The 13007-nt window shown below is 36.7% G+C and overlaps 1 protein-coding gene across 15 annotated transcripts in view; it reads left to right on the top strand.

Moving 5' to 3' along the window:
• Window positions 1-13007, top strand: part of DGKH (diacylglycerol kinase eta) — a 215304-nt gene that overhangs the window by 182832 nt on the left and 19465 nt on the right. For 9 of the 15 annotated variants that reach the window (XM_037131674.2, XM_037131683.2, XM_053665424.1 and 6 more), the window contains 5 exons: window positions 2516-2621; window positions 4192-4284; window positions 7070-7189; window positions 7532-7640; window positions 9061-9191. In XM_037131674.2, the coding sequence (XP_036987569.2) occupies window positions 2516-2621; window positions 4192-4284; window positions 7070-7189; window positions 7532-7640; window positions 9061-9191 (559 nt within the window). The other 6 variants (XM_053665422.1, XM_053665419.1, XM_053665426.1 and 3 more) reach the window with 3 other exon arrangements.

Here is a 13007-nt window from a genome sequence, read left to right as displayed (position 1 = left end):
ATGCATCTTTTAGATGCTATAGACAATATCTGTAGTCTCCAATTAACTGTGTTTTCCCCAGATTTATTGAGATATAATTGACATAAAAATTATACATATATATGGTATACGGTGTGGTGATTTGATATATACATGTACTGTAAGATGGTTGCCACAGTCAAGCCAATTAATACACTATGGAAAACAGTATGGCGGTTCCTCAGCAAATTAAAAATAGAACTACATCATTTTCTTAAAATCAAAATATCTTCCCTTGAAACCAAAATATGCTTCCTATATTATCATCCTGTCAACCAAACCAAATAACCTTATAAAAAAAGGAAGTACAGCTTGGCCAGAATTGGTTTTGGTCAACCTAATTTGGTTATGTCTGTTTTTTGTTTTGTTTTGTTTTGTTTTTTTGCAAATGATGAAAATCAGACTCACTCGTCAATTCTCAGAATTTAGTCATTCCGTATTTAACACGTATTTTTAGCCTCTTCTCTGCATTGGTCACCAGTTTCATCACTGGGAATGCTGAGGTAACTGTGTTGCAGTCCCTCCTAGTTTGTAGGCAGAGTATTGGGAGGGAGAAGTGTGGCTGGAGTGTTGTCATAGGTTGCATAGTGGGTGCTATAGTTGTACAGAGGAGGCCAGAGGCAGTGAGGGAGGCTGCCTGGGGGAAGTGACCTCTCAGCCAAGTCTTTAAAGAAGAGTGGGAAAGGAGCAAGCTAAGCCTGGGAGCCAGCCTGGGCAAAGGCCCAGAAGAGTGGGAGTACTTGACACTTTCAGGAAACCTCAGGGAATTCGGGGTGATTGAAGTGATGGCTGGTACATTTGCAGGTGAGCAAATGTGGAAGGGGCTGAGGAGGGGCCACAGCTTTATCAGGGCATTTCTGGAAGCAATGTGGAGCACTGTCTGCAGCACAGCAAACCTGAGGCAGGGTGAATGCTGTCAGAATTGTCCTTAGGAAACATGGATTGAGGCAGGAGACATGGGAAGGAGGAGAGAGATTTCAGGTAAGTTGGGATCTAAAATTAGTACATGAGTGTGGATTAGGAGACACAATAGCCCTGAGGTTTCCAGTGAAAGGCTGGATGGACTGTGTTGCCTTTGATTAAGCCATAGTATTCAGAAAAAGGAGCAGATTTTGAGAGAAAATGACAGATGGGTTCCAGGTTAGACTTAGAGAATTTCAGTTATGTTGAAAACATCCAGGAGATTTCACTGGCACTTAGAATTGTTGGTCGGAGTTGTTTTACCACTTTAACTTTCTTTGGAAATTAGAACATTTACCCATCTCTATTCTGATAAACAGCCTGTTCTTTATGATTTCCCTGGATTTTTGGTAAGAATGCTGAGGTGACATTTGCAACTTCATTTAGGCTTTGGATATCAATTGCATGATCCTTAGGAATTAAACTCTTTTCCTTTACTCTTGATTCAACTATGTAGGACTTCTGTCTCTTCTTTTGTCCTACTTTTTTCATATTGAAAATCATTCTCTTTGAAGATGTGAGAAGCAAAAAGGGTTTGAATAGTCTTGCCTTCTTGCTCATCTGCAACCCTTACCTTTTGTAGCAGTTGGTAGAACTTTTCTTCGGTTCTCTTCTTTGGCCTTAGAGCCCTCCAGGATTTTGTCTTCATAGGACTATTCTTGAAGGTTGCAAGTGCAGAGATTGTGGCAGACCAGCCTTTGGAGTTAGGTGGTCATAGATTCAGATTCTGACTCTGTCACTTATTATTAGCTTTGTATACATTACTAACTCTCTCTGACTCTCTTTATAGATGTCTTCATCTATAAAGTGGAGAAAGTCACAGCTATCTTTTATGTTATGAATATTAAATTAGATAATACATATAAAGTACTTAGCGTGTTGATGATAGATGTGGCAATGTTCTTCCCCTAATCTGTTGTATTTGCTCCTGGTTGAAGTTTCAATGAATGAAAAATAAGTTTCTACTGTCTACATTTGGGACCCGTCTCACCTTCTAATGATACTGCAAAATCAAATGTGACTATATTTTGTTTTTCCACATAGCAGCTTGATATATTTATCTCTCATTCTAAGCCAACTTCTTATATAAAGATTTTTGGTTTAATATTCTTTGTTGAGATGGGGTTTGAATTTTGTAAATCTACCCTGTGCCATTCATAATCGAAGTCATTTTTTTTAAAGTTCCCCTTAATGTTTTTTTTAAGAACTTATTTTTAAAAACATTTATTTATTTATGTTTAGAGAGAGATAAAGAGAAGGAGAAAGAGGGAGGGAAACATCAATGTGTGGTTGCCTCCCATGTACCCCCACACCGGGGGCCTGGCCTGCAACCCAGGCATGTGCCCCGACCGGGAATCAAACCAGCAACCCCTTGGTTCTCACAGCCCACGCTCAATCCACTGAGCCACACCAGCCAGGGCCCCTTGATGTGTTTTTTTTTTTTTCATCCTGTTTTTATTTTATCACTTCCATGCTTCAGAAAAATCAGCAATGCTCAAAAAAGTGTTGTGTTCATTTGTTTTGGTTTTTCTTTCAGGATTTGTGATGCTGCCACAATCCACTGTCTTTTGGAGCAAGAACTGGCCCACGCAGTGAATGCCTGCTCCCATGCACTGAATAAAGCCAACCCTCAGTTCCCAGAGGTGAGGAGCTAATGGTAAACCTCATTCCACAGATTTTTTGGTGTTACATGTATATTTTGATACTATAAAATGTGCACTTTGAAGGAGCAGTATATAGTCTAGATGAATCTATGTCAGAGCTTATGATAAGTTTGTGGCCAAATTTTTCTTTTATTTTCTTTTTTCTGCCATTTTTCTACTCCTACTCTTACATTCTCTTCATGTTTTCTACTTCATTTTCCATCACTTGTCACCTCACTATCTTCCTTCTACTTTTTCTTCTTCTAACTGCTACCATCCCTCCTTTCTTCTTCTTTTACCTTCTCCCCTGTACCTAGGTATAGAATAAACCTAGATATCATGCATTTTATTAAAGATATTTATTCATTTTTGAAGTTGTGTGCTGATATTATTTTCATTTCACTTTATTTTACTGAATGAATTTAGTAAATTTTTAATGTAGAAAGTAAATTTTTATAGAATAATAGATGGCTATAACTCCTTTGAAATATATATTATAAAGGCTATAGTGTATGGAAAATGGATAACATTATTTTATTACTTTAATTATTCAATTGAAGTTAACTATATTAATACAAGGGGACCCAAAAAAACTGGATTATCTTCTGGAGGTAGGGCCCCTTATAGTATATAGGCTTCCCTCACTAGGTGAGTGCTTGGGAACCCATCTGTATTGATATACCAGCTAGCATTGCTGTGAGAGACTGCATTCAGCCTCAGTGAATTTTTTCGAAGACTGTTTCAGTGTGTTCGTCCATTGCCTGATGGGTGATTTATTAGCACACACGCCCACACCACACTGAGTATTCAGCAGTTTTCAGCCAAAAACAGCCTGACCCCTGTGCCCCATCCTCCTATTCACCTGATTTCAACCCCACGTAGCTCTTTTTGTTTCCTCAGATGAAAAAAGTCCTCAAAGGGAGATATTTTGCTAGTGTGAAGGGGTGAAACAAAAAATGGCAGAAGCACTAAAAAGCATCAAAATCAATGAGTTCAAAAACTGTTTTGAGCATGGGAAAAACATCTCGATAGCTGTATTGCATCAAATGGAGGGCACTTTGAAGGTGACTGACGTTTAAACATGCAAGAATAACTACACAATTTTTAATAAATAAATTTGGGGATTTTGAGGGGGTCTCCCATCATATACAAATGTGCTAGTCCTTTGGGTTATAGTCTAAAAAGTAGTCTGGTTGCAGACTACTAAAAGTATTAAAAGACATAGGTAGAACTAATTATGACCAGATGATGAAAATGCCCTTTTTAAAACACTGTTCTTTGACTTAACTTTTTATGGGAATATGTTTAGATACTGTTGCCAGCATGTACATATTTGTATGTGGGAGACGTGGTGCTGGGCGTAGTCACTAGACTCGGTGCATACCAGCATTAGAAGAGTAATTATGCTGATAATCATGACTGTGAAATTGTGCAGTTATAATAGAACTTTGGTAGATTTTTAAAAATATTTGTGATGTGAATTTAAATTGGAATAATAAAATTTAAAGTATTTGTGATGATTAAATCCAGTTTAGAACAAAACTACTTGCTTTTGATTTTTTTTTTCTAGAGTCTTACCAGAGACACTGCCACTGAAATAGCCATCAATGTGAAGGCACTATATAATGAAACAGAATCTTTACTAGTCGGCAGAGTTCCTTTGGTAAGGAAAAGAAATGACTGGTCACATAACAGTTATGTTGAATGTGTGGGGTTTTCCTTGATTAGGAAGCACAGAAGCAGCCTTCTGACCCCCAACCGTACAGCTGTCTTGTTACCTAACTTTTGCCTTTAATAAAAGAAAAGGCTAAACCTGGGGGCTATGATTTAAGCTAACAGGAGACTTCCCCTCATGTACGCCAACGTTTTCAGGCAGTCCTGCTGTCCATAGTCAGTTTCAAGAGACTTGAGGTTTATGAAAGGTAGTAGACATTCCTCAGTTATCATTAACTCCTTACTGCAGAAAAGTAGAGGAAACCATAGGTTTGTTCTCAAAATTAACATTTTAAATATGATTGGTGTGATTTTCTAGATTTGCTTAAAAGATGACACTTTCTAGACTCAGCATTTCAAAAACAATTTCAAGAAGTAGCCATATTCCTAGATTAACTCAGATTGGTGCTGGACATCAAGGCCAAGTCTGCATTTGACCACAGTTCATGGACCTCAAGCTTAAGTGCTAGAAGACAATAAGTGTTCTGTTTGGTTTGTCTTGTCAGCCTCTATTCCCTCACTGGTTTCAAATTTTCTAGCATGTTGGGCCTTTTCGCCACCTAGTGTTCAGTTATGGGTTTTCACACATGCTGTTGTAGCTATAGAAAGCCTAATTTTCTTCCTTGTACAGTGTAACAATTCTGATTAATTTATAGGTGATGCTCTTAAAACATTTCTCTTGACTGTAATTTTATGTCTTACTTTGGAAAATAAATACTTAAATAAAAGTAATAGAAGTCACAGTACCTGTAGCACAGTGAAAAAATGGGGAGGTATGTCACATAGTCTAGCTAACCAGTGACGGTATTTGGAATTTCTGTTTGATTGGCGTTCAGCAGAGCATCCATCAGATGCATCCCTTACTCTGAGAAGATAAGCTGAAAGGCTACATGATGTGCATTGCTTTCACCCACCTCCAAAGGCAACTGAAATACAGCTTCCTTAACACGAGAGGTGACTGCTTCTGCTGTGGCCATGAAGAAAAACTTGTAGGAAGAAACATTGGTTATATCTTTTGATAGGGTCAGTGGGAATCTTGGCTATTCTTGATACTTCTATTAACAACCAGACCTTCTTCCTGCTCTTCTAAAATTAGCCCTATAGGAAATCTAGTGAGCTGTGACTTTGGTCTCAGTTTTTGGGCAGAGGACATGTATTTTTTGTGTGTTATCTGAAGTACATTTAACGTGATTTCTGATTGACAAGAACTGGAAGCCTAACTTATTTTGTGTTTTAGTTCTCTATACTGAAAGTGTCTATGGAGTCTTATTTGGTTAATATTTATCAATTATATTATTTTAATATAGAAGGACCCCCTCCCCTCCACTTTCAGGGCTTCTGTCATTGTCAGAAAATGGACGTTCAACTTAAAATGTACACCACTAAATTTCATCAAATTTATTTTTGACAATGTTGTTATCACCATAAAGAGTCAATTGTATTTGAGAGCAACTAAGGTTTACTCTTTTTTTTTTTAAAGATTTTATTTATTTAGCTTTAGAGGGGAAGGGGGGAAGGAGAGAGGGAGAGAAACATCAATGTATGGTTGCCTTTTGTGCGTCCCCTGCTGGGAACTGGCCTTCAGGGAACCGGCCTGCAACCCAGGCATGTGCCCTGACTGGGAATCGAACCGCGATCCTGTGGTTCGCAGGCCGGCGCTCAATCCACTGAGCTACACCAGCCAGGGCTAAGGTTTACTCTTTATTTTGATTCTAGAATGAATATACAATCACCATTTTATCACTTTTGTAAGAGATATATTTTTAGACTGAAAGGAAAGTGCTAAATTTTATATGACAGGCTGGAGAATCTCCATGTTTTTAACTATAAGAAATGGTAGATATCTTAAATAACAAGGGAAAATATAATGTCCATAATAACAGTAACATTTTCTTTGAACTTTCATTTTAAAATTCTGTGAAACCTATATGTGGTACTCTACAATTTTAAAGTAATTTATAAAAATACTGATTAACTGGAAGAGACCTTAGAAATAATCTACTCATATTCTACTGTTTATTGAGAAGCAAACTAAGACTTCTGAAATCAATTAACCTTCCATTGGTTGCAAATTAGTAACAAGTCCAGGACCAGGATTCAGCCATTTCCCTTCCATTTCCTTACACACCCATGTCTATTTTACCTTTTTTCATTTATTGAATTTATAAGTGCTTTCTAATAACTATTTTGAGTGGGGAGATAATAGGTGACCAGTTAAATTCTTTTTAAAGTTTACAAACCTTCTTCCAGATTACAAGCTATTTAGGTTTTTGCTTTGCTCACTTTCATCACATCAGCTTTTCATCACAAATTTTTCTGAGATTTATGAGGTGTTTTTTTCCCTTAAACTTATTATTTTCATTTTCCAGGAGATTTTTATACCATGCAGTTCTTTTTATGTAATGTATTTTCTACTACTTTTTAAAGTATTGTTGTTTGTTTATCCAATTATCTAGAAGGATTTTTCCACAAATATGAGATTACTCACTAAAGCAAAAGTCACACTAGCTTATATCATGGAAAGGAAGGATAAATCTATCTAGATTTTTTTCAGTGAACCCAGTATAAGATCATTTGTTCTTTTTAAATATTTATTTATATTAAAAACAACTACCATGATAACAACTAGCCTAGCCTAATAAGAGATGAAGGTATTCATTATCAAATGAAATAATTCCAGTTGAGGTTGGGCACTGAGCCTTGTTTTGTTTTCTTTTTAATCTGCTGGTGAATAGCAGTTGGAATCTCCACATGAAGAGCGGGTATCCAGTGCCTTACACTCTGTGGAGGTGGAGTTACAGAAATTAACAGAGATTCCCTGGCTCTATTATATCTTACACCCAAATGAGGATGAGGTATGTGAAATTCAGCCTGTTTCTTTATATATAAATGCAGACTTTATAATGATAGAATTTGAACCCATCTTTTGTTAAAACATAGTCAGAGGAAAATAAACTTTGAATGTCACTTTTAAATGTACTGTTCATGAACAATCAAGAAAAGGCTTTTATGCGAACCAAGTAACTTATGGGATCAGTACATTTTTAGCAATATATAACATTGTGAACTTCTTGGAAGAAGTTACCACTTCAACGTTTTGTGTTTCTAACCTATTCCTGTGTTATCTCTAATATTTAGAGTGGGTTTTTCTTCTCTTACTACCCTGAAAAAATTCTTTTCTTGCTCTACTTGAACAGGAGCCCCCTATGGATTGCACCAAGAGAAACAGCAGAAGCACAGTATTTCGTATAGTACCAAAATTTAAAAAGGAAAAGGTGCAAAAGCAGAAGACAAGCTCACAGCCTGGTAGGTGGTCCACAATGGTAGGGGCAGGAGCTTGTATAACATAAGGAAAAATAACACTGAAGTGACAGCACTGAGGCGATCAAATGTTCCAGATAACGGCAATCATTGTACATCATTTTGAATGTGCTACATGCCACTATAAAATGGTTGAAGTGGTGAGTTCTATTTAATGTTGGTCTTACTGCAGTTATATTGTACCTATAATCTGTACAAATATCAGAGGAATTAGTAGTTATGAAACACATAAGAAAATGAGGTAATTGCTGATTTGCTGCTCTGGTGTCAGTGCCTCTGTTTACATGGTCTCTGTCTTGCTCAACAGCAATTCAAAGCATCGTGCATAACTTGCTTTTCATCTTCAGAGCTCAAAATCTAGATCATTTCAATGCATGGAACATGGAAACTTTAATATATTCCTTTAGCTTGCTAAATGTATTTTCTACCTGAAGTTCCGTATTTTCTTTCTCCTGTTTTTAGGACTTACTACACCATTTCAGCCCCTCAGTAATGGCAGTAGTGTGACATTTGCATTCTCAAGCAAAGATGAAATTCTCTCTTTGAAATTGTCTTTCTAGTTCACTTCCCACTCACCTAGTGATTCATTTTAATGCTGTACTCGTGCTAAAGCACCTCTAAGTTCTGTGTATATGATGATATATACCTTTCGCAATCAAATCAATCTCTAATTTTTCTGAGCTAGCTATTGCCTTTTCAAAAGTGATTTATAACCTGATTTTTGACAATCATAGAGTAGCTGTTAAGTGGCATTTTAAAACCAAATATGGCAAATAAGTAGGATTTTTCAAGCTAATCAGTGCTGAATAAAATATATAAAAGACCGAGTATACCTACCGAGAAATAACAAACCAGTTAATCTCAGAGAGTAGTATTGACCATTATTAGATGATATTAAACCAACTTAACAGGACATTTATTTTTATAACTGTCAATAGTAATAGAATCAATAAAGGTGGTGCTAAAGTCAGCAAGACCTGAGACAGAAGTTAGTGTAAAATTTAGAGTACCCTGTGTTAGATTTTTACTTTTAATTAACATTTGTAGCTAATTCAACTATAACCAGTTTCATACATGGTCTTAAGAAAATCATCAGAATTTATTTAGACCTTATACTACTGATCCTAATCATGAGAAATCCATCTTTTATACATGCTATGTAGTTTGGGGGCTTTGAGGAGGAAATTGAGCTGAAGCCAAGGGCACAGGTGCACTGCAGTGAATGTCTTTGTGATCCTTGTGTTGACCTGCATGGGAAAAAATGGAATCATAGTTTTGTTGAAACACCTTTAACCTTTCCCTTTGCTAGCACTGCCGCTCCATTTGCATCTTCTTTGGCCAGCCTTTGCTTTGTAATGCATTGAGCATGTAGAAATTAAGGGGGTTTTGCTCTTAACTTTGGTAGTTCAGAAATGGGGCACAGAGGAAGTTGCTGCTTGGCTGGATCTGATCAATTTGGGAGAGTACAGAGAAATCTTCATCCGTCATGACATCAGAGGGGCTGAACTTTTGCATCTGGAGAGGCGAGATCTGAAGGTATTTCCTTTGTGCTATCCTTTGCTTTTGAAATTTTCTTGCAAAACAGAATCCTTTTTCCTGTGCTGCTTCTGTTACGTGCTTATAGCTTGGCTTATATTATGCAAACATGTAGTAATCTAATGTGTATTGTCCTGTGATCCGAATTCCTTGTATGCCTTGTTAAACAAGAATGTCTATAATATTTTCCTGTCAAAATCATTCTCTAGCTATTATAGCTAAAGCTTAGCATGACTTTAATAATTTTTCTCTGCATCCAGTGGTATGGCTGTCTCTATGTGCTAATATTTTTCAATGGTTAATGTTTCCATCTGTTCATTCTACTGAATTAGCATGAAAGGCGATAATTGTTGCTGAAAATGACTAAAAAATCTAATACAAGGTTAACAACTAAAAACTAACTCAAAATATCAATAATCTTTTCTAATATATGAAACTATAGATGATAGATTTATAGCAGTTCTGTGCTTTTGTTGCATTTCTAAATTGACCTTTCAAATAGATGTCAGAGGAACAACTAGACCAATAAACTGAAATTTCCTTTCTATGACTTATTGTTAAAATTGTATTATCCTAAATAATACATTTATTCTTTTCTTCAGTAAACAAAGTAAAAAATTATGTCTTGCTTTTGCTAGAAATCAGCTCAGAGCCTGTTTGTCATGTACGGTGGAGAAGGAAAGTCATTAGTTGATGGTCTGCAGCCATTCCTTTCAATTCTTTAGGCAGAAACTCAATAGTAGAAATGGCCAAAGTGGCCTATTGGGTGTTCGAGTTAGGAGTAGGATTTGTCGTGTTATATTTTCTTAGCATATGCTGCCATTAAAAAATTTCCAAGATGCTTAATAAACAAGTGACAATGCCTTCAACATTTGCTGGAGTGATCTCTTTCCTGTAGACCAAGTTCTTAGATGCTCGATTCAGTGAGTTCCTAACAAATCAGTGAAATGTCTGTGTCTTTACCTGTGTGTTAGACATTTTGAACAGATAGAGGCAATGTAAAGTACAGATCTTTAGAATGCAGTCACACAGTTTTACCATACCAGAACATTTTTGGCCCAAAATAATAATAAAATAATATATTAATTACCTTAGTTGAGAGTTCTAAATCTAGAACCCAGGAAAAGATAGTTCAAGTTCATAAAGATTGACTTTAAAGCTTGAAATGAATACCCCAAAAAGTGGGTGAATCATTGTTTACAATATATTTGTGTAGCTGCTGATACCCTCAGCAGGCAGAAATATTTGTGGAATAGCTACTGAATGATATATTTTATGGCAGCTTCCCTGGGTGATATCTGCCCTCTGGAAGCTTGCATCTTATTTTCTATGAATAAGCCTACATTCAAGGAAAAGACTGTGTGTATGTATATTTGTATGTATATGAATGTTATATATGTATACATATAAGCATATATAAACATGCAAATACATACACAGTGAGTGAAGCAAATATCTGTAGGATGAAAATAATGGCATACACACATACTAAGTCAAAGTTAGAGTGGTAGGACCTGGCTGGAAAACAAGACTAAGTAAAAAGTAGATAGTAAAGACTTATTTTACTTAACTTTCTCTTTAGTTTCCATGAGACTTTGGTTCTGTTTTATTTTTATTTTTAATACAAATAACATTCTTTCCTTTAAAACATTTTTTAAAAATTTGTATTGGTGGTTTTTTTAAATGGTTTTGGTTTTAAAATAAGGTGTAGGGAAATGGGACAAGAAAAATTATTTTACAGAAAGAACCTTCTAGAACAAAACCGTGAAGGTAGAGGTTGAGTCCCCCTCAGTCTCTGTGGTTGTAGCTGTCAGAGAGAGCACACACCTCAAAATAGAGTGTCTTAAATGTGAAGGATTACTGATGACTCTGTCTATAAAAACATTTTATCAGTGGTTCACCAGTTTATATTCCCAGTCCTGACCCCATTTGTGAACTTTAGGATTATGTCACCGATTTTGCCAGATGTTTGGCTGTCACACAGGGATGTCAATCTTAACATGTCCAAAACCAAACTTTGGATCTCCTGTCCCATTCCCATTCTGGCCCTTCTCCAGTGCTCTGCACTTAGTAAGTACCCCTCTCTCCTTCCAGGTACTTGAGCCAGAGAAACCCAAGGTCATACTTACCACCTTCCTCTTCCTTATCCTTTCCCTCCTAATTCATTGAGCCCTTCACAAAGTCAGGTTGCTTTTTTCTGTCCACGTCCTACTCTGAGTTACTGTAACTTCTACCTGTGTAAGGTTAATAGCTTCCTAACTGGCCCTTCTACTGCTCCTCTTGCTCTCTCCATCCCATTACCTACATTGCAACCAGAGTGATAATGTTGACATTGGGCATATAACTTTTCTGCCTAAAACCTTTGAGTGGCTTCTCGTTTGTTAGGATAACATATATTTGTGAGGCCATCAGGGTCTGACTGTTTATTCAACCTGCGGGTGGAATTACTGGCCCCCTGCTGGGTTTTACCTTACCACCCCTGGCCTTATTTCATTTACTTAAAAATAATAAATTATCTCACCTTAAGAGTGCACCCTCTGGTGGTATGTTCCCCCGTCCCTTGTCCCTCACCTGGCTAACTCCTGCTCAAATCATGGCTCAGGTGTCACTTCCTTTTCACCACAACTACAGATAGCAGTGTGACAGTCTAGAGGTAGAAAAGGTGGAAAATTATACCACAGAGGAATAAATTGGTTGCAGTATTTTTTCTCCTGAAAGACAGTAGAGAAAACAGGTGCATACCCCCCAAAATGGTAAAGGCACAGTGGTTTTTGGTTGGTTTTTATTTCTTATTTTTTTCCATTTGGAAACTTGTGTATGCATGGCTAGAAGAATAACTGAATATCTACAAAGCATGCTTCTGCAAAATTAGGCCTATTTGTCCAAAGAAAGCAAAAACTAGCAGTAATAAAGAATATGAAAAAATAAAGTAGAAAACATATAACTGTCCCTGGCGGGTGTGGCTTAGTGGATTGAGTACTGGCCTATGAACCAAGGGGTCACCAGTTTGATTTCCAGTCAGGGAACATGCCTGGGTTGTGGACTGGGTCCCCAGTAGGGGACATGTGAGAGGCAACCACACATTGATGTTTCTCTCCCTCTTTTCTCTCTCCCTCCCCCTTTCTCTAAAACTAAATAAAATCTTTAAATATATATATATATAAACTGATGTCAGGGCATAACTTTATCACAGCCTAATTTCTCAAAGACATGAAAGTATTGAACTCAAAGTAAAGAAAATATAGCTAAGAAGTTGGCGTAACCTTGTGGAAAACTTTTATTTCATTATACTATATGAGTAATTTTGAGTAGAGATTACCCCTCACAAAAGAGTTTTTATTCTTCACATACACATAGGTGTATATGACCTAAAATAAAATGTTTAGTGTTAAATGTAATACTTCATTTAAAAATTTTTTTATTATGCTTGACATTCAGTATTATTTTGGGTTACTTTCAGGTATACAGTGTGGTGGTCAGACAATCATACTACTTCACAAAGCACTCCCCTGATCTTTTTAGTGCCCATCTGGCACCATACATAGTTGTTACAGTGTTATTGACTATAGTTCCTGTGCTGTGCTTCACATCACTGTCTCTTCTGTAACTACCAATTTGCACATCTTAATCCCTTCACCTTTTTCACCAACTCCCCTTCCTTCTTGAAACCATCAGTCTGTTCTCTGTGTCCATGAGTCTGTTTCAGTTTTGTTTGTTCATTTATTTTATTCTTTAGATTCCAAATATGAGTGAAATCATATGGTATTTTTCTTGCTCTGACTTCACTCAGCAGAATACCATCTAGGTCCATCCATG

The sequence above is a fragment of the Artibeus jamaicensis genome, unplaced genomic scaffold (assembly GCF_021234435.1).
Source record: "Artibeus jamaicensis isolate MK-2021 breed Jamaican fruit bat unplaced genomic scaffold, CSHL_Jam_final contig_414, whole genome shotgun sequence".
Lineage (NCBI taxonomy): Eukaryota > Metazoa > Chordata > Mammalia > Chiroptera > Phyllostomidae > Artibeus > Artibeus jamaicensis.
This window is presented reverse-complemented; position numbering and strand designations above follow the sequence as displayed.